This window comes from Dermatophagoides pteronyssinus, unplaced genomic scaffold (assembly GCF_027571235.1).
Source record: "Dermatophagoides pteronyssinus isolate colony J.1.1.1.1 unplaced genomic scaffold, Derpt_VIB-CSIC_2022.12 sq0012, whole genome shotgun sequence".
Taxonomy (NCBI): Eukaryota; Metazoa; Arthropoda; class Arachnida; order Sarcoptiformes; family Pyroglyphidae; genus Dermatophagoides; species Dermatophagoides pteronyssinus.
In genome coordinates, this window is record NW_027461536.1 from 206,670 (window position 1) to 231,487 (window position 24,818).

The window sequence follows — 24,818 nt, forward strand, 5'->3', positions numbered from 1 at the left end:
TTGTTAATAATATTTATTTAATATAACCATCAAAAATAATAAAAAGAATCAAGTAAAATAGTCGTTTTGTTTAAGATTATATTTTATTTTTGCATTATTCATTCATTTATTTATTTGTTTTATATTGTTTCCAATGATGATGATGATGATGTTTGTTCAGTTTCGATTTCATTAAAACAATCATCATGTGTATAAAGGAAAAATATTATGAATAGAAAAATTGTAATCAAAACAGTAAAACATAATTCATATATTAATTTTGGACAAATGATTGACCAGATAAAAAGATGATCACGTAACCACCATGTAACAAACATTGTCATTGACATTATAGCAAAATGTTTTATAAATGTAATGGTTATTATCGATAAAAATGTTTGATAATTTTTTGGAATATATTTGTTTGAAATATTGTTTAAAAAATCATCACGAAAACGTATAAAAAACATTATCATCCAATAGATCATTGTTGAATACATTGATATAATCATAAATAATCCACATATAAAAGGTCTATGTTGATTAAGGCCAATAAAACAACTTTTAACACTAATTGTTGATAATGAATTACGATTACCAAGCTGATAGAATGAACTATATGCCATACAAATATATAGACCAAAACGATAAAATATTTGATTATATTTATGATCAAATGATCGTTCGGGTTGTGATAATATAAGGCACAATATTTTTTCCATTAAAATATTCATTGTTAGCACAGGTATCAATGATGGTTCCATCAATAGCAGCGACATAATAATCCATATTGTAGTGAATGTATTCAGACATATACCTTTAACTATAGAATTATTTTCCGAATTCGAAACAATCCATGATAAAATTGATAAAAATTTATATAGTTGAAATTTTCGATTAATACAATCAAATATGATGAACAATATAAATAAATAGATAATTTGTGGACAAAAATTCGGATATTTAGCAAGAAAAGTTAAACAAGAAAGACGAAAAATAGTAACCTGATTCATATAGCTACGATATAAATAGATTAAAATAAACGATGTAATAAGAAAATAATATGATGATTTTGATGATGATGTTTGATTATAAATCATTGCAGCCGTAATGATCAATGCAAATATTACTAAAGAACTTAATAAATGTTTATTTGATGACAATTGTAAATAATTACTAATATCATTACGATTTAAATCTTGATCGGTTAATATTGGCATACGCCAATACATCAATATAATGAATATTGTAATCAAACATAAAAATTTTATAATGACTAGATCATTAAAATTACGATTATAATGACAATAATTTGATTGTTGATTGTTGTTTAGATGAATATTATTTTTGACAACAATAAATAAATTAATCAACAGCAATAATAATGTTGAATAATACCAGAATAAATGTTCGTTGAGAATAAAATTAATAGAACCAAGTGAACAGAAACGTATCGAAAATATTAATAAAATTAATAACGATAATAATCGTAATGATGATGATGATGATGATGATGATGAAGGTTTAAGAAGATGAACAATTATAATCGATGATGAATAATTGTAAACAATTTCAATGTATAATAAAATGAATACAATAATCACTGTTATCATAATGGCACCGATCAATGATGACCAAAATGAACGATCAATTGTTTGATAAACAAATTCATGTTGAATTTGTCCAATAAATTGTTGATAAGATTTTTTTGCATCTTCATAAATTTTCTGTTCACTTTTATCATCATCATCATTATCGATATTTTTAGTTTTGGTTCGATTTTGTTCATTAATAAAATTCCAATGATATTTCAATGCAGTAATAAATTGTTTACGTAATAATGATCGTGATTTTGTTTCTTTATGATCTTTGAATAATAATAATTTTTGTGTTTGTAATGCATTACGAAATAGATGACAAAGATGTTCATCATTCGGAATGTTGAATCGTTCCAATACGGATGATATAATTCTACCTTGATTTTTACGAGGAAGTTTAAGACCAAATAATACGGTAATTGTAGCGGCAAAATCTAATTGAAAAATAACAATCTTATTGTCAATATCATTTTTGAATGCTGTTTTCGATTGTTGAGGTATATAATGAATTTTATTTGTACTGATAAATATCAAAGCTGTATTTGTTTCATCGTTTGTATGGCCACCATGATTACCGGCATCAGTCATACCATGATCACCAGTTATTACAATAAGATATGAATCATTTGATGATCCTGAATAGGTTATTGTATCAAATATATTTCGAAATACATTATCCATTTCATAAAATTTATCGGAAAATAATTCCGAATGAAAACCACGAAGATGGCCAATATGATCAACACCTAAATAATGTAATATCATAACATCCCAATCATTTAGTGATTTTAATTCACGATTAAGATTATATGTAACATTTGAATCAACTTCAGTATAATCTGTTGCAAATAATGATGATGTTACATTTATTCTTTTAAATATTTTATTTGATGATGGAAAAATTTCTTTCCATGTATCATCGCCATAAAAAACGATAGATTTACCTTGTCGATTAAATTGTTCGACAATATTATCATCAAATTGTTTTTTTGTTTTCTTTTCCACATCAACATTATTATTTGAAACCATTGGAATAAGATTAAGAAAATAATCCATAAATGATGGTAATGTGCCAGTGATCAAAGCCTTTATTCGAGGTAATGTTACAGTCGGTATTGTAGCAACACTTATCATACCGATACCATTTGTTTGCATCACTTTTTCCGTATAAGGTAATAATGGATCAATTGATTGTTGATGTGGTGATTGTTTACGTTGCTCTTCACCAATGATTGATTTTACAAAGTCTACACGTAATGCATCGATTATAAATAACACAAATTTATTGAATTTGGGACGACTAGTTGCCAATGTTTGATCACAATAATCTTGTAGATTAATATAAATACTATAATCATAATTGAACATTCGTTCATTTTGACCATTATCACGATTATTACTGGCTGTTGGTTCAGTTGGCATCGATAATGTTTGTTTAATCCATGAATCATCATCATTTATTTCATCATCACCAGTTTTTAGATATAATTCTTCGGATAATAAAAAATTATAACCAAAATGAGCAGTCGATGCAATGAATATGATGGCCAATGCAAAAATCCATAACGGCTGAATGATTGTTGTATTCATTTTGGATTCATTTCAATTCAATTAATCATCATATCTTATCATCAATTAGGTAAAAAAAAGTTAATAATGAGTGAAAAAGAAAAAGAAAAAACAAATATCAACCTCATCCAAGTGGAAATTATTACCCGATTACATGTCTAATGAGGAGTATCAATCGATGGGTTTAAAAAAAAGAATCCAAACATTAAAACGTTCTTTACGAACGGTTGTTTCGTATATTTTTGGACCAAATGACGAAAGAATGCATCAAACAATTTTACCAATTGATCAATATCATAAAAGTGATACATTTCTTAGCCATGATGTTCAGAATTTATTTGAAAAAATATTCAATATTCAATTAAATGATAATGTCGAATGTTTGAATCATGATTTAATAATATTCGATAAATTTTTAGATGAATTTAATATTGATTTTGATCATTCAATTGATTCGGATGAAAATGTAAACAAAATTGGTCAATTTATTCATAAAATTGATAATTATTTTGACAAAATTTTGGAACACAATAATGCAATTGATTCGATACAGTTTCGAATTCGATCCAATATTGAATGGTGTGGTCCACATTGGCAATCCTATATATTGGATGCTATTGATATTGGTTTACGTAATGAATTTTCAACCATACCTTTTACAAATCAACAACAGTATATTCGAATGAATGAAATTTTAAGTCTTCTTATTTTGACCAGTGGTATCGAACATTGTCTTGGGGATATTTTACGACTAAAATGTCGACAAATACCACCATTAATGAAAGATTTAATTGAAATGTCCGAGTTAGGCGAATTGATTGGACAGGATTTAATACGACCATTGAAAGTATTATTAGGACCACCAACAACAATGAACATTCGGAATATTTTATGGCATGGATTTATTAATTGTCCGGTCAAACAAACATCAATTCAAATGCGACCAATAATTACAACATTGATTTCAATCATAACAACAATCGGATTTCGGCTATCACATCATTGTGATTCTAGTTTCACTAAAAACGATTCGATACCTCGTTCATCATTATACGATCTAAATGAATTTGCTAATCATCAATTTCCGATCTTTCAAGATGATGATGGTGATGATTATTGTGAACAAATCGAACGTTGTCCATTGATACATCGAACGATGCTTCCAGCATGGTCATACATGTTGTATTTGCAACGACAAGAAAAATTACAACACAAAAATCGATATTGGATTTGTCTTCTATTTCCATTACTTGAATCATCGTTACGTTATCTATATTGTCATATTAATCAATTAGAAAATCGTCTTCTTACCGCTATTGCTCGTGAATATTATGTAACATTTCGTGAAATTTTTGGCACATTAATTACCGATTTAGATTATTGGAAAATTGATGCTATCGATGAACAAACATTGTCACGAAATCGAATGCTACAATTTTTACCCATTGGTTTTATCGATGCATTCAACGATATAATTATACATTGTCATGGACCACATTTACGTGATCGATTAAGCCATGGACAGATACGTTTTGATCATATTGATAAGAATGTTTTACAATTCTGTACAAATGTTACATTCGAATTTATACGATGGACAAATTTACAAAGTTGTAACCAGAAATTATTATCATATGAAACAAAATTTCATAAAATATATTATGTAAGAAATCGATTGATTACTATCATACAAAAATTATCAATTCAATCATCAAATTTTAATGGCAATGATTATATCAATCGATTACAAGCCATAAAACCGGATACAAGTATTCTGTATCTATCCAAATGTTTTATTATTATCAAATTTTTGGAAAATATTATCGTTGATTTTGAAAATTTTCTAAACATTTTGATCGATTATTGGAAAGAAAAACATTCCTATCAATGTGAAGGACGATTACGAAGTAGACAACGAGAAAATTTTCAACAATTTCTTAAATATTTTAATAATAAATATCTAAAATTTATCTGTGATAATTTATGGTGGTCAATGTTCGTGTTAATGATGGAAAATCTTGATCAATTAATTAAATCCGATCGATTATTCAACAATATCGAATGGCGTCAACAAATCTGGGAGAAACATTATCAACGTAAATTACAGACAAACATTCAACGTTTATGTCAATATTCACGTGAACATCAATGGCATCGAATTGAAGAGTATTTGATTTCAAATCAAACGATTGCATCGAAAATTATTCAAGATCTTTTTCCACATGAAAAATACTAATAATCGGAAAAATTCTTTACTCAAGTCATTTATTTTCTCACTTTGTATGTCTGTCATTCACATTTCAAAATATAAAATTTATAAAATTGGAAAAATTACAAAAAAAATTTAAAAAAATTATTGGTAGCGGTGGGATTCGAACCCACGCCATTTCTGATGAGTGTGTTCAAATAAACATCCATAAATTGAGTTTTTCGGAATAATCATGGACCTAAAACTCACGCCTTAGACCTCTCGGCCACGCTACCGTTCATAGTGGTAATATGATGATGATTAAAATTTTCAATTAAATTTTTTTTTTCAAAAAAAAACTCATTTTGAACATTTGGTTCCGGTAAAAATATCAACAATCAAAAAAAAAAATTTTTCCTTAACCCTATTGAATTGGAAAGTAAGACCTTTCATAAATAAAATGACACAAAAAAAAATTTAAAAAGCAAATTTTTTAATTAAAAATGTAATTTTAAACAATGATTATTAAAATGATGATGATGAATATTATTAAGCACTGCGAGGTATTTCAAATTGTGTTGTAGCACGAATCTGTTTCGATTGTTGTTGTGATGATCGATTACGGATCATTACATGTTTTAATGCACGTATAAAACAGCGTGTACCTCTAATCAATCTAGTTATATAATTGTATTCACATGGTTTGATCATTTTAAGTGCAACAATAAATTCTTCCAATCTAAAACAATCAAAAAGAAAAATAAATTCATTAAAATTAATTAGCATTTAAAAAAATTAATACTTACGGATATAAATGACGATCTTTATCCGGTACGATAATAATAGGATGGATAACTTCATCCGGATATTTAAGATGATCGAAATAAAAATGAAAAATAACAGCCGTATTCATTCGTATTCCGAGAATTTGAACAGATATTCTATTTAATGAAAAAGAAAAAAAAATAATTTCAAAATTGATCAAAAATTCACGCACAAAAAAAACATACCCAATTTTTCCATCCGAATCATTTGGCAATAAAAGTGAAATCTCTGATGATAATAATTTTCGTAATTCACATGCCATTTTTTTAGCCGGTGTAACCAAAATACTGAATTCTTCCATCAATTCTTTAAGTTTACTTGTATCTTTGAATTTTTTATCAAACATTGAACGTTTCTCTTCAAAATGTGTGAGTACATAATCTTGTGCCAGATTCAATAATCGACGATGTTCATCCGTTTCGAATGATAATAGAAAAAAATCTCCATTATATATAGGTCGATCTTTACGGCCACGTATCACATCATTTTGTAATGGTCTATTCGAATCAATTAATGAAATAACATCAATGGCTACAATTTCACGAATTTCATGACGATGATTATTATCATCATTTTTATTTGTGTTTGAATGACGGAAAATTTTCGATGTTACAATTGAGCCGAAATGTATCCGAAGCTCTAATGTACTGAAAAGATATCGTAATACTAATAGATTCTGGCTTACAGATTGAATTCGTACATTTAGTTTTCGATGATCAAGATCATTAATAAAATCAAACATTGGAATCTGAATTGGTCGTTGTTTTCGTCGAAGTAATTTTATAGTTTCTTCGAATTGATTAAAAATGGAATATTCTAAATTTTCCGCCATTTCATCTTCATCATTTACCATACGTGAAATGTCATGCATCATCATTGAAAAATCTCCAGTCGTTTCCGATAAGCTTAAATTATAATCTTTTTCTTGTTCATCATTATTTTCCATTTCATTATCTTCAATAATATTCGCCGCTTCTTTGTTTGTTTCTGTCGATTCAATAGAATCATGAGACAAATCAACTACATCCAACATTGTTATAATCGATTGTTCCATTTCGATTGGTGATAAAACTCGTTCATTCGCTTCGTCAGGGTCTTGTTGTAAAGATTCAATAGTGACATTTAAATCTAATTGTAGTTCGCTATCATCAACAACATTATCATCAATTTTTGATTCTTCATTTTCAATTATCTGCTGTGATTGTTTAGTTTCATCATTCTCAACCGATTTCGATTCTTTTGTTTCGTTTGATTCTAGAATTTCGGCCTCTTTTTCTTTTTCTTGTCGTTGTTGATTAACTCTTTCTAATAATTTTTCACGTATTGTTATTCCCAATGATTTTCGACCCAATATTGATTTTTCATAAAATGATGATAATGAATCATTTAGATTCTGTGTTTGTTCGGATAATGTTTGCGCTGCTGATGATGTTGACAAGCGAATAATATTTGTATTAAAATTCGATTTCGATTGAGAGAACTTTGATGAATATCTCTCGGGATTGTTAATCATTGATCGTCGATTATTGTCAAACATTCGTGAATTGGATGTCGACGGCGGTGGTGGTAATGTAGATTTCAGCTGAGACATTTCGGTTATAATTTCGGCAACAGTTGATCCTGTCATTTGTTTTGGTGGTTGCTGTGACTGTTTGATTATTGCTGATTGATTTACTGACATAGACATTTTCATTGATGGACGCATCAGATCAAGATTTGGAAGTTTAAAATTTATCGATAACGAATCTATTTCTTTTTCTTGTTTTTCAGGAACGATATTTTCAACCGAAGCTTCCATTGTTACGATTAGATTATTTTGTTCATCGTCATTCATATTGTTGTTTGTTTCATCATCATTTTGTTGTTGCTGTTGTTCCTGAGACATATTTTGATATTCCAAAATTTCGGTCATTGATTTACCCAAATTAATCGGCTTTGTTGGAACATATGGCGTTTGATTTTCTGATAAATCATTAGTTTTTTCGTTGGTTATATCGATAATATTAACTTGAACATCATCATCATCACCATCATCCGCATTCAATGTCAAATCAGTCTTTGAATAATCAATATCTGCAATGAATATTGATTGATAATGATCATTTTGATTGCCTTCAATAAGTGGTTCAATCTTTTTCAATAAAATTTCTTCTGTATATGCAGAATCATCATCATCTTTAGACATCATATTATCTGGAACGATAATATCACGAGGTTTTGCATCCAATATTTTTGACTTTTCCATTGATAATGTTTTCTTATCGATAAGAGTAGAATCCATTAACGTTTTGTTGTTTGATGAAACGAAATTGTCCGATGATTCGGTAATACTTGTATTCGGTGTAACTAGTTCAAATTCATGAAATAAACTTTGTGATGTATCATTTTTGAACAATGTTGATCCATCACTTTTAGATTGTTCATTATCATTAACATTATGATTAGAAGTATCGGTAGCCAATGTAAAACTTGTTAGATTTTTTAAATCGTCAATTTTTGAATCGCCAACAATAATATCAGTTGTTGCATTCGTTGCAGACAATGTAAGACAAGCGGCTAATTTTCTGTCATCGTTATTAGTCGAATTTTCCAGATTCATAGCCACATCTGTCATAAAATGTTCATTTTCAGCTGTTTTCTGTTTATTTTCAATAGATAATGACGACGCTGATGAAGATGAAAGTGAGATTAAATCTTTTGAATGATCATCATGAAGTTGTAACGATTTTTGGAAATCTTTTTTCCCCAATGTTTCAGATACTTTTTGATCATCAGTCTTAGTATTCTTAGTTATTGAACATGATTCAATAGATGATGAATAAATATTAATTTGATCAAAAGTTGATGCATGAATCAGTTGTGGTTGTTGTTCGATAATTTCTTTCGAAATCGATTCTGATGGATCTACCTTTTCTTTTTCAGGCTTGTCATTGTTTTCATTTTTAAGATTTAAACCATTATCATCGTCACTATCTTCTTTGGAGTTAATGGAATAATCTGTATTCGGTGTATCATCGAGTTTTTTAAGAAAATTCATCGCATCTGCTTTCGGTGATTCTTTTCCATGCATTTTTGCCGCTATACAACTTTGATCAACAAAAATCGATTCTGTTGAATCTACTTTTTCTTTTTCAGGCTTGTCATTGTTTGTATTTTTGAGATTTAAATCATTATCATCATCATCTTCTTCTTCAAAGCTAATGGAATAATCTGTATTCGGTGTACCATCGAGTTTTTTGAGAAAATTCATCGCATCTGCTTTCGGTGATTCTTTTCCAGGCATTTTTGCCGCTATACAACTTTGATCAACAAAAATCGATTCTGTTGAATCTACTTTTTCTTTTTCAGGCTTGTCATTGTTTGCATTTTTGAGATTTAAATCATTATCATTGTCATCATCTTCAAAGCTAATGGAATAATCTGTATTCGGTGTACCATCAAGTTTTTTAAGAAAATTCATCGCATCTGCTTTCGGTGATTCTTTTCCAGGCATTTTTGCCGCTATACAACTTTGATCAACAAAAATCTCAAATTTATTTTCAATTTCTGGTTTATCAGATTCAAAATTTTCGCTAATGGCCATATTTGTATCCGATGTTAAAGTTTCAACCGTTTCAATCGACATTGGATCAACTGATTTTTTTGTTGGTGATAATTCTAATGACATATCGACACTCATATCATGTGCTTGAAGACGATCAATTTCAGGCTGCTCAATGGATTTGAATTTTTTTAAATCTGGCATTTCATCAGTATTCGATTCTAATTGCATGAATGAAGTATTATGGATTGTTTTAGCTATAGAATGTTGATTATCATCATCATCACTATCTAATTCAATGTTCTTTAAATCGCCATCATTTCGAATAGGACTTTGATCTATGATCGAAAATGAACGTAATGAATGATGTGATTCGGAAATTTTTGTCGAATTCAAAAAATTCTTTTCAGCAGGTGAATTAATACTTGGTGTTTGATTGATATCATTTTTGATCGAATCGCTTGCTTTTACCGGTTGTGATGATAAACGTTGTTGTTGAGGTTCACCATCTAGATTGAAATGTTTCAAAAATGTTTCAAAATTCTGTTCTTGTGATGGATAATCGCGTTTAAATATTTCGTATAATTTAGCAGCATTATTAATCGGATTGGCCGTATCGATTTCAACACCATATTTATTCAAGGCAGTATTGATAACTGTTGCATAATCTTTACGATCATTTTTTGGATTATAATATTTGGACAATACTTGCGGAAGATGCTTTGGTTCGAATTTATTCTTAATTTTCTGTATATTTTCATCATTACAGCTAATCATTTTCGGACTATTATTATTCGAATTATTTTCATTTTTGTCATCATCTTTTTTTTGTTCATTAGTAGCAGGAATTACAATAGCATTCGGATTGATTGGACCATATTTATTTAGTTCTTGACTGGTGAGTACAGATGTTCCATCCAATAAAACTTCTCTGTATTTTTAATATATTTTTTTCAGAATTGAAATGACAATCAAATGTTCAGTTACTTACTTGTATTGAAAAGTTTGTGCCCAACTAACACGACGAGTAGATGAACGACGATCAGCAAATGCTAATGAATGTTCGTTCAATTTCAGAATCGATGATCGTCGTGGATGTGCTGAAAATCGTGCTTGACCATTATTTTTAAATAAATGTTGCCAATCTTCAGAATTCGGATCAATTTCATCTAGAATTTTGGCATTATTGGTTTCTTGTGACATTTTTTATAACTAATAATAATAAACAAAAGAATTTTAGAAATTCAATTATCAAAATGACAAATATATGCTGAACAAATATACCACAACAGAAATGAAGCACACTGTTGAACTGATACAAGCAAATAACGAATCATATCACCCCACACACAACGAATCATTTCAACGGTCCAACTGCTTGGGTTTTGAAATCGCGCCATTCAATCAAAACACACTGCAGTATACTGCATACAATGACAATCGATGTATATTTTAACTTTACTTAGCTCAATGATGTAGAAATGGAAACTTTTTCAAAACATTTTTTCTTTTTCTTTTTTTTGGTATACCATCTGATGATTCGAATTTGAAAAAATTAAATTAATTTAAAATTTTAAAATGTTATTATCTCGAACATTGATTAATTATTGTCAAATTCGTTTGCAAACTATATTCATTAATAAACAACCAACATACAAAAGATTTATAATATCATCATCACATTATTTTTCAACAAAAATTGATACAGAAAATGGAACGACAAAATCTGTATGGAAATCATCGTCTAATTTAAAATCATCCGCAGATCGACCGAAATTGGATCGTAAAGAATTGCTCAAATCATTGGATGTTGATTTAAGCTATGTAAAAAATGAGATTACATTATTTGAAATAGCAAATCCAAGCACATATAGAGTATATTTTATCGTAATTATTGCTAATTTTTTATTCTGGATAGTTTGTGCAAATATCCTATATAAATTCTATTCGTTCATTGGTAAACGAAAAGCAGTAATTGAACGAGAAAAACAATATGAACAAAATAAACATGAAATGAAATATCTTGATAGAATGATTGAATATTTTTCAGGTATCTCAAATTGTTTCAACAAAATTCTAATAAATTAATCATTTTGTCCATTACAGTATATGGTTACCAGAAATTTACCAAATGGTTATTTTTAACCATCGGTATTGGATCAACAGCATTGTTTTTCTTTCTCTTATCACGATGTGTTTCATTTATCAGATTAATGCCCGGTGGTAAACAGATCAAAGTTGGCCTTATCAATTGGTATGGTGGTTGTAATCCGGAACAACGTGCAAAAATATTCAATCTAGCCGATGTTACTACACGTGAACATCGTACCGAAAGATGTTATTATATATCGATGAAAGTAAAAAATAGAAAATCAACCTTATTAATCGAAAGAGATGGACATTTTCCAAATGAAACTTTATATGATTTAACTTTAGGTGTACAACGAACATTTAATCAATAGTTTTTCTTTAATTAATAAAATAAAATAAAATCCATGTAAATAAAATTAACTAAAAAATATAATAATTTTTTTCTCTCTTTATGAAAATTCTGATTGATTAATCCATTTTTGTAATTCATCATGATACATTCGAAGATTGTAGGAAAATTTATCACGAATTTTATGGCCACGAAACATTATTGTTCGTTTGTTGTTAGTCGTCGATGTTGTAGGTCTGCCAATTCTTATCACTGGTTGTGTATCTGTTTCTTCTTCGACAATCGTTTCGAATTCTTTAATATTTTCATTTATTCCAATAATTGGTGGTGGTGTTGATGATGATGATGTTGATGAATTTTGTATTTTAAATGATTCATTTAGTTGATCAAAACGAGAAAAATTTTCGTTGTCCATTGTGGAACACCAACCACAAAATAGTTGTATTGGACATGGAAAGTGTCTTGGTGATGGCCTATGACAACACGATGATGATGATGTTGATGATTTATTTATTGATATTAGATGAGATCGTTGTTCAATCAGATATTTATCCAATGATTGATAATAATCAAATTCTTGTTGATTAATAGGAACTTCTACAGATATTTGTACACTCACTATTGAAAATTGTAACATAAAAAAGTCAATCAACCATATTTTAAAAAAATCGAATAGCTTACTTGAATCATCCGGACCGAATCTATGTTTATATTCAATATGAAAATTAAACGTATCCAATACAAATGAAACAACAATAGTAATAACAACCAATGTTATTATATAGAATGCAATAAAAAATATGTATGACCATCGATTGCCGGTAACAATTACATATGCATTCATTGTTATCTGCCAATTATTGACGACCATCAATTCGAATAATGTAACTATAGGAGATGATAAGAAAAATTAATGGATTTTTTTTTTTGGTTGAAAAAAAGTTTAAACTTACTATAACTGGTGATTAAATCTTGAAAATTATTCAAATAATAATATGATGTTGTCGTACTATTCGAACGATAATATGGTTCAAGTGTACTATTCTGACAACAATCAATCAATGAATATTGGCCAAAACATTCCATTGCAATGATTGCAAAAAAATAATAAACAATCAATACGACCATTGTGACCGACATAAAACGTTTGATAATAATCAATGCAAATGGACCAAGTATATCACGATAACGATGAACATGATGACGAAGTAGATCCAATAATTTTAATGAACGAAATGAAAAAAATGATGTTGACAATGTAATAGTGGTCATATGAACATATTCATTCATAATGAATGTTGTCAAACCGATAATTGTAATGAAAAAATCAAATCGATTCCAACGACAACGAAAATATTCATACGGACCATATGTTGCTAATTTCAATAACATTTCAATCGTATACAATGATATAAATATGGCACAAATTGTACGTGTTGATGTTGAAAAATGAAACATTTTATGTACATGATCAGCATTCCAACCGATAAGAGCATCCAAAAATTGATATAAAGCAGCCATTATAATTATGATATATGAAAGTCGATCAAAATATCGATGCATAACTAATGAACGTAAACGATACATAATTTTCGGAAACCAACGTAAATACAAACAACATGATGATGATGATGACCGATCGAACCATGGTGATGATTTATCCAGATTTTCCCATTTTAAATTTAATATCTCATAAATATGATAGAATTTTTCCAATGTAAGATGATTATCATTATCTAGATTAATATTATCATTTTGACTATATTGAGCATTGATTATATGATTTAGATATTCTTCAGCATTCATTGATGAATAATATCCAGAAGGTTGTTTGTTGTTAGTAGATTTTTTATCATGACGATGAAGTAAATGTCGTGTTTTAAGATCTTCTTGTGGTGTAAATACTTCCATTATTAATGCTTTATACATAATAAATCTTTCCAATTGATTTGTATGCGGTTTCAAATGATTCATTAGGCCACTAAAATGTTCAAATTCAATATAGCCAATATTATTACTATTATTATTAGTTACTAATAAACGAAATGCATGATCACAAGCTTTACGACGATGTAGAAATAATTTACGAAATTTATCTTTTTCAATTTGTGAAAATGAATTATAAACAACGGCTAACATAATGTTTAGTAGAAAATATAAATTAATCACTAAAAATATGATAAAAAATAGTGCATATAATTGACTTTTTTGATATGCTGGCATCATAACATCGGGAAAATTTGCTGTTGTTAATAATACGAATAATGATAAAAATGATTGAATAATTGTTGAGAATTGTGTATAGTTTGGTATACCAGAAAATAGATAGAATGCTGAAATGCTGAAAAATATTAGAAAAAATAATAACAATGCTAACATATCGATAAATGAACGTAATGATTGAAATGTTTGTCGAATAACACGTCGTACGCCGAAAAAATGAAAATTATCAATCAAAAATACTGGCCGCAATGAACGTGTTACACGAAAATGTGAATCCTGTCGTAATAGAACGACAATCGCTTCGATAATCATCAATAATAATACGATAGTTTTGATTAAGGTACGGCCATGTTTGAAAAATTTTGCCATACCGATCCATTGTAATTTAACAAATAAAATTATTGCCAATATGGATAAAGCAATTAATTCTAGTGTAGCGTGTATAGCTTCAGGAAGATGATAATGATCAACGGCCGGTTTTTCCGTCAATGCTAACGATAATATTAGCCAACAGCAAAAAAGATCCAATGCATATACGAAACGATTATGTGCTATCAAATACATTGGTAATTTTGTAAATAAATGTGGATGATGATCAAATTTATCATTATTTAATCCTTCTTCAAGATATATTGATGCCTCAAGATAATTTAAAGACCATAACATTTTTCTATTGATTTTATTATCGGTAGAAGGATTTCTCGATGATGATGAACTGGAAGAATCGGTTGTTGTCATTGTACGTATTGAATAATGATCAATCGATGTATCCGATGGTAATTGAATAAAACGACGATAAAACCAATGTAATAATGAATGTTTAAAACGTGAATGTCGATGTTGAGCACGAAGTGATTCTTCCATATCTGTATAGCTTTGACAAATCGGTAAATGATTAGCCAATCCATTATCAATGACATTCGAATCTACTGATAATGTTTGTTGATGTTGGCTATCCGAATGATGCGATTCCATCATTATTAGATTAAGTTGATGAACAGATATCGGAGCCAATGATGAAAAAAAAATCAATTTGAATTTGTTGATGAAAGTTTCAAATCATCTCATCTTAACAAAGTGATGAAAATATTTTTCACAATGTCCTTTATTTTCCACCCATTCTCTTATTTTCAATGCATTTTTCATTCGCAACAAAAAACAAAACAAAACAAAAATTCAAGAAATTTTTTCCCTTTCATCAATATCGTTACCACCCCATCATTTTAATAAAATTATTCGAAATTTCTTAATTTTAATTAAATTTAAAGAATTTTTTTTTCCATTTTTGTTTTTATACATTGTTAAAAGCGACAAATTTATTATATGTACGTTTTTGATTTGGTAGATGACAGTACACATCCGAATGTATGTAAATGATCGTAAGGTTTATGATCAAAATACAATTCGAATGGAGAAGAACTGGAATCTCGAACCCAAATAGCTGTTTACATTGCTTCAACCCAAAATCGATGATCCATATTAGCGATATTCAACAAAAACTGTTCGATTCATACGTTCAACAATGCCGTTTTGTTGCGGACCGTATTCAACAGGTACCCAAGATGTCCTTTGGGGAAATTTTCGATTCCAAGGCCGGTGAGGGTTCCGCTTCAGATCCAACGTAAACATCCCTGAGAAAATATTTGAATCGATTTCATGATTGATGTAAAAAACTTACGGATGATCTGATCTCAAATGATTGAACATATTTTGATAAGTCCTGAACTTTTTTTTGTGAATCGGACAAATTTCTTCCGATGTCACATTATTTCTCAGTTTATTGTATGCGATGACCAACGAATGATCTTGACGAAGAGGTTTCGGAGCTTGAATCTTCAAAGACAGTAAATGATAGACAAATTTCAAATAACAGAAAAAATATACATACGAAAGATATCTTGCTCGCCAATATTTTCGACTTGTTCAAACTCTCCAAGAGTTTTTGGCGATCAATACCAGGGGTTTCCATGTTGCGTTTAATAAATTCGGAAACCAGATTCCATCTTTCTTCCATCAGCGTCAATTCGATCCATTTGGACTCATCTACATGTCGTCTTAATTCGTTGATGAAGTCGATATATTCGTTCAATATGAGACCTATCATCAGGGATATTAGAACTTTGTTCAATTTAGAAATTCATTGCTCACCAGTTACACGATTGTTATTTATTTTATAAACAATACTGCTAAATTTTTTTCGCAGAAACAATGTTTTTTCTTTTAACTGTTGTTTTTCCATCGTCTTTTCCAATCTAAAAAACCTGAAAAAAATATAAATCAAGAACAAAACACTCTCTTTCTGAGTGAAACACGTTTTTCAACTGAAAAAGAATTTGAATTTTTTTAGTTATCGAAATTTTAGACCCGTCATATAAAACGTAAATCAAAATTTACGCGCCAAAATCTTCAACCTTCAACATACAAACTGCGCGATTTTTTTTTAGAGACCGACCACAAAATCAACGTGTTTGATCATGTCATATTTGATTTGAAGGAAATTTCGAAAATCGAAATCGGTGTGATCCGCGGAAAGGGAAATGATGTTATGAATAGGTTTTTTTCATTTCTCCTAACTTGTGTATACCCCCATTCACTAAAAAAACAAACTTTATTTATTTATTTTAGAAAAAAAGATATAAAACAAATATCGAAACAACGTGTGGACTTGCCATAAGCATCTCATCATTAAGAAAAATCAATATGTCCTTTGGTTTTTCTAGCAAGGTAGCTGAAATCTTCATGACGACCTCTGCGTCCAAAGTAGAAATAATTAGGTCGACCGCCTTTTGGGTTTCTGGCTCGGTTAATGAAGATGGGTCGAATTCATCTTTGAACAATTTATATTGACAAATATAGCATCGTCCACTTCCATATTTATCGATTCGTTGTAAAATTTGATTCCATATTTTGATTCCATATCTGGCTGGTTTTGATGGTATGTATTGTCTGAATGAACATCGACCACGAAAAGCTACCAACTGTTCATCTATTGTTAGATATGGTCCTGGAGCTTTTTTACAATTTTCAATAAATAAATCGAAAATAGTTCTTTTATCGCTGCTAATTTGTCTTTTTTTTCGTTCATCGCGTATATTGATATCATCAAATCTTATCTTTTTTTAGAACGACAAGATTTTAAATCACATCGCCACCTAACTCCATCGGAAAACGATAGCTTCATATCATGGTTATTTTTACATTTGACACTTTTTGGCAGTAGGCCTTTATTTTGAAAAAAAATTACCGCTTGTTCTTCCGAACAAGGGAGGTCCCAAATCTTCATATTTGAAAAAAAAGTAATAAAACAAAACAAAACAAAACTTGCTAAACTTATGTCTTTTAGTTTTTTTAAATCAAAAATTAAAATAAAATCTGTTTTTTGTATCGATTTTTATAGCTAAATTTTGAAATGAATCGAATTTCGAACTAAATTTCCAAAACCCATCTTTATTTTGTTAGTATTCGAATTTCGAACTAATTTTTTCACTTGCGTCAAAGACAAAGCAGTGTGTCTGTTGTGTTCAGAAATAAAAGATATATTTGTTCTTCCATCAAAACAATTCCTATTCAATTCTTGAAAAATTTGTTTTTTCAAAATTTTAAAATTATTGTGGTCGTTTGTAAATTGATCATCATCGTACTTCGCCGTATCACCATCAGTCAAATGGAATGGTGGAAAGAGCACATCGCACAATTTGGAAATTGGTGCTACATTTGGTCATCATCAAACGAATGGCTTGATTGAAAGGCTAAATGTCACAAAGAGTTTTCGACAATTGGACGCTTTGCAGACAGTGTACCGCCTTTATCAACAGAGTGAAGCTAAGTATCCTGATAATTTAATTGAAGTTAATGGTTTATTTCGTGTGAGTCGAGAGATAATGTTAATCTGCTGATTTGGATACCCAGGATTCTGGCCTTGCTGTCCAATTATTGGTGTTCGGTCATCGGAAGTAGAATCATCCGGGAAAAATGGTGTCTTTGCAGATTTTGGCAACGTGAGACCAGGTGTCAGCTTTACTTTGGTTGGTTATAAATTTACGCCACGCATCTCTTTTGGTACGGTTGATACCGACACGGAGTTCAGCTTTAACCGTTTTCCAGATACCCATATAACATTGTTTGAGGATACCAGTCTACGGAGCTGTTGGTATTAGTCGGCTAATTTAAAATTGATCAGTGAATTGATTGTATCATATGACGGATAATTCGTGGTAATGTTATTAATCAACCGTTTGGTTTATTACATGATATGCAAAGAAGATTCATAAAACTATTTGAATGTATAATGAAATAATTTTTATTTTATTTCAGTTATTTTATAATACAAGTAAAAAATGAAGAAAATTAAATAAATTAATCAAAGTTTGAAAAATAATTAGTCCATCATATCATCATCATCGTCGTCATCATCATCATCTTCATCATCATCAACGATATGATTATCATGGCCACCATGATGATTTACAGCCATCATTGTTGCCGTTGCAATAGCTGTTGCTTCATCATAATATCCATCCAGATTATCACTATCAATATATTCAACATAATCATCATTTTTTAATGTTAATAATTCAGCCGTTCGTGTACGATTATTATTATGTTGTCGATGATTCTTTTTCATCATCATCATCGATGCCTGCGCATTATTATTATTAGTATTCATGGTTGATAATTGATCATCATTACGTTCAATATTATATAAACGTAATTCTTCAGCAACCATATTGAATATTTTACCAAATACTGAAGCACGTCGTTCCAATGGTAATTGATCAATCATACTTGATAATGTACCTAATACCGAATGATTTTGATGACGATTCTGTAGTTCACGTACAATCATAAGAATTTCATCCATTTGATGATTATGTCCAATTTGTTTATTATTATTATTATTATTGTGGCCGATCATTTTATTGTTGTTGTTGCTGGTATTAATATTATTATTGGAATTTGAATGATGATTATTTGTCGATAACATTTGATGATGATATGGTGATGATGATGATGATGATAATCGAGGTTTTTTCATTGCATGGTGTTGTTGCTGCTGCTGCTGCTGTTGATGATGATAATTATTATTATTATGATAATTAGTTGCTCCAGATGATTGTGCTGCTGCCATATTTTTTGTAAGTGTTTGATTCAATAATGATTGTGAATTATTTCCCATCGAACGATTCATATAATTCATATTTGATTGATTATTATTAGAATTTGATCGATTATTATTATTTGTTGATTTGATCGTTGATGATGATGATGATGATGTTGATACTGATGGAGATCGTAAGATGTTTGTTGAATTATTTTGATTATGATGATGTTGTTGCTGTTGTTGTTGATTATTATTATACTGTATCGTTTTTCTTGGTTTAGTTACAACCGAAATCATTGGTTTCATTTGATTATTATGTAAATGATGTATCATTGATGAACCATTCTGTATTGTCGATGTGCCAATAACCTGAGTAGTAGAATTATTTGTTACGGTGGTATTTGGAATGTTTGTTGATTGTGAATGTTGTTGTTGTTGATGATGATTTTTTTGATGAGATTCATTATTCAGTCTATTATTTTGATGATTATTTGTCCTATTATGTGATTGATTATTCATTGATTTTTGATGATGATGATTATTATTTGATGATTCAGATTTATTTGTCTGTTGTGTGGATGGATTAGCATTCGGTACAATTAATGCAGCTGCTGATGATGCTCTGGTTTGACGTTTTTCACCAATTATCGTCGCGTTTGAAGATTTTGTTTTTCTAAATAAAAAAAAATTTCCATTAATCATTATGCAAACAAAAAACAAAACAAAACATACGATTGATTTTTAGTTCTTGTTCGTGGTTTAAATGGACAATCATCAAGGAATGCTAATTCCGGATGACGATTAACATAATTGGAATCATTTGGATTTTTCTGATGAGATCTTTGTATTTTTCGATATGCATCACGTACATTACGCCATTTTGATTTACACATTTCCTCTATTTTATTTTTGGAAATAAAATTTGTTAAAAATGATTTTTTCAAAAAAAAATTAAAGAAAAAAATTCATACCATCCCAACCGATTAATTCGGAAATTTCTTTCCATGATTGTTGTACACGTACACGTTCATTATATGTTGGATCTTTTTTATAATAAATCCATGGTCGTTTACGTACTTCTTCAATTAATATTCTTCTTTGTTCATCTAATCGACTATTCGAAGCAATCGATGATGATGATGATCCATTTTGAATAACCATGTTGGTTGTTGTTGTTGATGAATTTGTCAACAAATCAGTTGATGTTGATGTTGTTGGCAATGTTGATGCTCCATTTAATTGTGGTTGTATACTATTCATAACACTATTAATAATTGAAACTTTTTCTGGATCATTCGAATCGAATGATGACCAAAATGATGATTGATCTTCTGGATCGATTGTCGGTATTGTCGTTGATGATGTTGTTGTTGTCGTTGATGGTAACACTGTGTTTGTCGTTGTTATTATAGTATCTTCATCTTCGTTATCATCATTGTCATCATCATTACCATTACCATTAACATCATCATTATCGATTGTATCGATTAAATCATTACTTGATTGATTATCATTATCATCATCTTCTTCATTAAATAAAAGCGATGGTGTTGTTGTTGCTGTACGATTATTATTTGGCATTATTTTATTTTATTTTGGTATTTTGGAAATGAAAATGGATGATGAAATTTTATTTCAAAGAAAAAAGCTGCCGAACAAATAGGAAAATGATGAATTGAATTTATTCACTGCTCCTAACTGGAATTGCTACACACAGTAAATAAGCAATACAATAATAAAATGAAATACAATGATTCAATTAAAAAAAATCGCAACAGAATTTGTGTGCTCAATCAACAACAGTGATAATCAAATTCTGTGTGTCGAACAACTTTGCTATATAAAAAAGATTTCAACAAAAACCAAAAAAAAAAAAAAAAAAATCGCAATTTGAATTCAAGAATTTGCCGTCGAAGACACAAATGTTTGTCACAATGTTCTTTCGTTTCTGTTGTTGTCGCTTGTCCATATGAGCCGATTATATATCGCACAATTTTTTCATTTAGGGTCATCACAAAAATTTTTTTTTTCCATTTACTACCGCGCCCTTTTACGCACACCAAACACACACACACACACAATTTGTACACACCGAACGATAATGGCCACAAATGGAATGGAAAAAATGGCCAGAAAAAATAGAAGAAATGAAAGAACGAAAAAATTACACAGAGAAATTACGATACGATTTTATGATGATCACGATTTTTTTTTCTTTATTTGCAACTACCACCTCTCTCCATTCTTTCTCTCTCTCTCTCTCTCTCTGTTTCATATACACCACCACCAAATAAAACCAAATGCCAGTTTGTATCGAAATTTTATTTGGGTCTCAATTTCTTTTGGGTTCGAACGCGTTGGCATATATCGCTACCAACAACAGTACCAAAACAGACTCACGCATATAATTTAGTGAGAGAAGAAAAAAAAAATCTTTTTTCATTCTTTTCGCTATGTGTGCGTGTGTATACACAAATTAACATTTTCAATGATAAAGCGTTTCACACATACACAAAACACTTTACACACAAATAGTTAGTGTGACATAATGACGCAATAACGAAAGAATCTGTTGGATCAATGTATATTGATGGAGATGATGGAATTAAGCATGTATTTTTGTTTGTTTGTTTGTTTGACAACAATGACAACGATAACGAAATGATGATTGGTAACAGCAGCAAATCAGTCAGTCAGCAGTTAACAACGAGAACAAAGAAAGAAACAACCGCGCGTAGAAACGAAGACTACGACACAACGACGACGACGACGATGATGACGACGACCTCACCACCATATTAAATCATCGACGACAACGACGGCAAATGAAAAAAAAACAACCCAGACAACCTAGCCCCGAATTATTATAAAGCCAAAACATTACATACAATCCAATCCACCAACATCCAACACACATATATATTTTAGCGTAAAAAAATAACACTAAATAAGCGAGCTAGGCAGACAAACAGGCAAGTAAGCAAGAAAGTTTGAGATGCAGCTTAACCAGTTGTTATTTTATTATCGTTTACGATACGACTATCGTTGACGGCTGTTTTTTTTGTTGCTCTGTATATTCGGTATATGATTGTTTCGGTCGTCTCTTTTTTCTCTATTTAATATGGCTGGTTGTTGTTGTTGTATGTGTTTGATGTATGATGTTGATGTTTGATATTGCGCGTCATTGCGGCGAGACGATATTTTAGAGTTTTACTTTGATGAAAGCCAAAAAAATAACAAACGAAATTTTACATCTTCCCATTCTGTATTTTGTAGAAAATTGCCTGAATGCAGAGTTTTTCAAATGTCTTAATCAATTTAATTAAATTAAATTTGAATTTTTGACAATTTGACGCAATATATGTTGTTTAGTTTTTTCTCAAAAAATCAATCAATTAACCGCTTCTATCTAACTTTTTTCGTTTGCCAGAACCGAAATATTTACCTTTATAATCTTTGAATTCGCGTTCATTTTGCTTCTCTACACACCATACCACATCATCATCATCATGATAAAAAAAAACCATTTCGAATGGAATAAATATGTCTAGCTAGTGTGTGTGTGTATACGAAAGAAGAGAACAAGAACAACGATCACGATTATGGACGATGATGATGGCGATTGACGGCCGAAAAGAAAAAGGACAATGAGAATAGAAGAAGAAGAAGAAGCGGGAGGCAACGCACTCATTTCAGGATTTTCGTTCGTTCGCTTGTTCTTTCTCTGGCTTTTTGTAACTCCACACACAAACATACACAGCCATATATACAACATGAATTGAACAAACAGTATGAATAGGGAGAAAGATAAATGAAAAAAAAATTTCATCCATGAAAGAAGAAACCCGAAGCGAATAAGTTTAAACGAAACGAAACAAAGTTATGGGATCGATTTAGTTTTGCGTGCGCGATTGAAATGAAAAAAAAACATTCAGGACATCAAATTGAGTAGGTATAAAGTGGTGTTAGTTTAGTTGTTTTTGATTTCGGTTGGTGGTTATGAATGAGAATGTAATGGAATGACGATTTTCGAATCGAATCACAAAAAATTCGGACATTCATGTTCTTTATAGAAGACAATAACTGCTGCAGCAACAGTAAATGACATTCGATAAGGGTCAGCGTTTATAAAGGTTGATTTTTTTCAGATGACTTTGTTTTCGTAAATACCAAATATATCATTTGAAAACAAAATGTCTGCAAAAAATGTCAAAAAAAAATTAAACATTATCAGCTTGGAACAGAATATACGACTTTAGATCTGTCCAGGATTTTTTGTTGTTGGTAGAAATACGTTACGATTCAAAATAGGGTAGGGTTAAGTGTGTGTGTTTGTGGGTGGATATACAAAAAAAAACGATTAGCATATGTCCAATTTATTTAGTGTCTTGGTCAAAAAACAAACGGATGTTCATTTAAAAAAAACATAGTGATGCCATCTATGAACAAAAACAAGAATTTTTTTTAATTCGATCCATTAATTAATGCGGCAATTAAATTTATTTTACTAGAAATTATGAATTAATGATATTTTTACAATTAAAAAAAATTGATACAGAAATTTCTCTTTAAATTCTATCAGATAACAAGATAGGATGGTAATTTTTTTTTTTAAAAAAATTGCACATCTTTAATCATTATTAAAGAATAAATGAATGGTATAAATTGGTTGACACTTAAAAGATGATTTTTGATGAGAAAACAATTACACCAACAATGACTTTATTTGCTCGATGTATATTTGGTTACAGCTTTGGTACCTTCCGATACAGCATGTTTAGCCAATTCACCTGGCAATAATAATCGTACACCAGTTTGTATCTCTCTTGATGTAATTGTTGAACGTTTATTGTATTGCGATAATCTTGATGATTCGGCTGCAATACGTTCAAAGATATCATTAACAAATGAATTCATTATCGACATTGCTTTTGATGATATTCCAGTATCCGGATGTACTTGTTTCAATACTTTATAGATATAAATTGAAAATGATTCTTTACGGCGACGATGTTTTTTCTTTTTATCCGTTACACGAACCGATTTTTGTGCTTTTCCGGCACTTTTTTTACCAATTTTACCAGTTGGTGTTGATGGTGCCATGTTGTTGTTTCAATTCGAAATTTGGCAAACAAATCTTTTGAACCAGGTGAAGATAATCAGTGAGAAATAAGACAACAAGTCAACAATATTTTTCTTTGGTCGAATTGTTTTGCTTGTTTGAAAACACTCTTAAGTAAAATAGAAATCGTCAAAAAAAAAAAATTTCCATCAACAATCGAGCGTTTTTATTTCTGTTTGTCATAGAAGCAACAATAAAGTAACGATAAGGCGTAACAGCTAGTAGCATGAAA

General features: G+C 29.8%; 8 protein-coding genes, 1 long non-coding RNA gene and 1 other non-coding gene across 11 annotated transcripts; 3 read left to right on the forward strand and 7 right to left on the reverse strand.

Annotated features, from left to right (window-relative positions):
* Positions 1-11: 11 nt before the first annotated feature.
* Positions 12-3,397, reverse strand: LOC113789903 (uncharacterized). Its single transcript, XM_075821778.1, has 2 exons — positions 3,270-3,397; positions 12-3,201 (listed from the first exon to the last, which is right to left on the reverse strand). The coding sequence occupies exon 2, from the start codon at positions 3,165-3,167 to the stop codon at positions 120-122; it is 3,048 nt and encodes a 1,015-aa protein (XP_075677893.1). The 5' UTR covers positions 3,168-3,201; positions 3,270-3,397; the 3' UTR covers positions 12-119.
* On the forward strand, positions 3,301-5,825 carry LOC113789694 (uncharacterized). The gene has a single exon (XM_075821782.1). It carries the CDS (start codon positions 3,301-3,303, stop codon positions 5,380-5,382), a length of 2,082 nt encoding a protein of 693 aa, XP_075677897.1. The 3' UTR covers positions 5,383-5,825.
* TRNAL-UAG (transfer RNA leucine (anticodon UAG)) lies at positions 5,504-5,630 on the reverse strand. The gene is made up of 2 exons: positions 5,593-5,630; positions 5,504-5,545 (listed from the first exon to the last, which is right to left on the reverse strand). It is a non-coding gene; the product is annotated as a tRNA-Leu (tRNA).
* Positions 5,811-11,099, reverse strand: LOC113789901 (uncharacterized). Of its 2 annotated transcripts, XM_075821776.1 has the most exons (5): positions 10,985-11,099; positions 10,692-10,912; positions 6,345-10,631; positions 6,141-6,275; positions 5,811-6,073 (listed from the first exon to the last, which is right to left on the reverse strand). In XM_075821776.1, exons 2-5 carry the CDS (start codon positions 10,901-10,903, stop codon positions 5,884-5,886), a joined length of 4,824 nt encoding a protein of 1,607 aa, XP_075677891.1. In that variant the 5' UTR covers positions 10,904-10,912; positions 10,985-11,099; the 3' UTR covers positions 5,811-5,883. The 2 variants fall into 2 exon arrangements, with proteins under 2 accessions (XP_075677891.1, XP_075677890.1); XM_075821775.1 differs by having other exon boundaries at positions 10,692-11,079.
* A 75-nt stretch (positions 11,100-11,174) lies between these two features.
* LOC113789905 (uncharacterized) lies at positions 11,175-12,207 on the forward strand. The gene is made up of 2 exons (XM_027339500.2): positions 11,175-11,750; positions 11,807-12,207. Exons 1-2 carry the CDS (start codon positions 11,279-11,281, stop codon positions 12,160-12,162), a joined length of 828 nt encoding a protein of 275 aa, XP_027195301.2. The 5' UTR covers positions 11,175-11,278; the 3' UTR covers positions 12,163-12,207.
* On the reverse strand, positions 12,151-15,517 carry LOC113789902 (two pore channel protein 1-like). Its single transcript, XM_027339497.2, has 3 exons — positions 13,094-15,517; positions 12,822-13,028; positions 12,151-12,758 (listed from the first exon to the last, which is right to left on the reverse strand). The coding sequence occupies exons 1-3, from the start codon at positions 15,339-15,341 to the stop codon at positions 12,241-12,243; spliced, it is 2,973 nt and encodes a 990-aa protein (XP_027195298.2). The 5' UTR covers positions 15,342-15,517; the 3' UTR covers positions 12,151-12,240.
* Positions 15,518-15,595: 78 nt separating this feature from the next.
* On the reverse strand, positions 15,596-16,691 carry LOC113789906 (uncharacterized). Its single transcript, XM_027339501.2, has 4 exons — positions 16,512-16,691; positions 16,252-16,460; positions 16,042-16,196; positions 15,596-15,994 (listed from the first exon to the last, which is right to left on the reverse strand). Exons 1-4 carry the CDS (start codon positions 16,600-16,602, stop codon positions 15,910-15,912), a joined length of 540 nt encoding a protein of 179 aa, XP_027195302.2. The 5' UTR covers positions 16,603-16,691; the 3' UTR covers positions 15,596-15,909.
* Positions 16,692-16,761: 70 nt separating this feature from the next.
* Positions 16,762-18,721, forward strand: LOC142645494 (uncharacterized). Its single transcript, XR_012846623.1, has 3 exons — positions 16,762-16,916; positions 16,989-17,659; positions 17,761-18,721. It is a non-coding gene; the product is annotated as an uncharacterized LOC142645494 (long non-coding RNA).
* Positions 18,648-22,692, reverse strand: LOC113789866 (uncharacterized). The gene is made up of 3 exons (XM_027339458.2): positions 20,436-22,692; positions 20,197-20,362; positions 18,648-20,137 (listed from the first exon to the last, which is right to left on the reverse strand). Exons 1-3 carry the CDS (start codon positions 21,043-21,045, stop codon positions 18,742-18,744), a joined length of 2,172 nt encoding a protein of 723 aa, XP_027195259.2. The 5' UTR covers positions 21,046-22,692; the 3' UTR covers positions 18,648-18,741.
* Positions 22,693-23,945: 1,253 nt separating this feature from the next.
* On the reverse strand, positions 23,946-24,729 carry LOC113789942 (histone H2B-like). Its single transcript, XM_027339544.2, has one exon. The coding sequence runs from the start codon at positions 24,565-24,567 to the stop codon at positions 24,187-24,189; it is 381 nt and encodes a 126-aa protein (XP_027195345.1). The 5' UTR covers positions 24,568-24,729; the 3' UTR covers positions 23,946-24,186.
* Between the last annotated feature and the right edge of the window lie 89 nt (positions 24,730-24,818).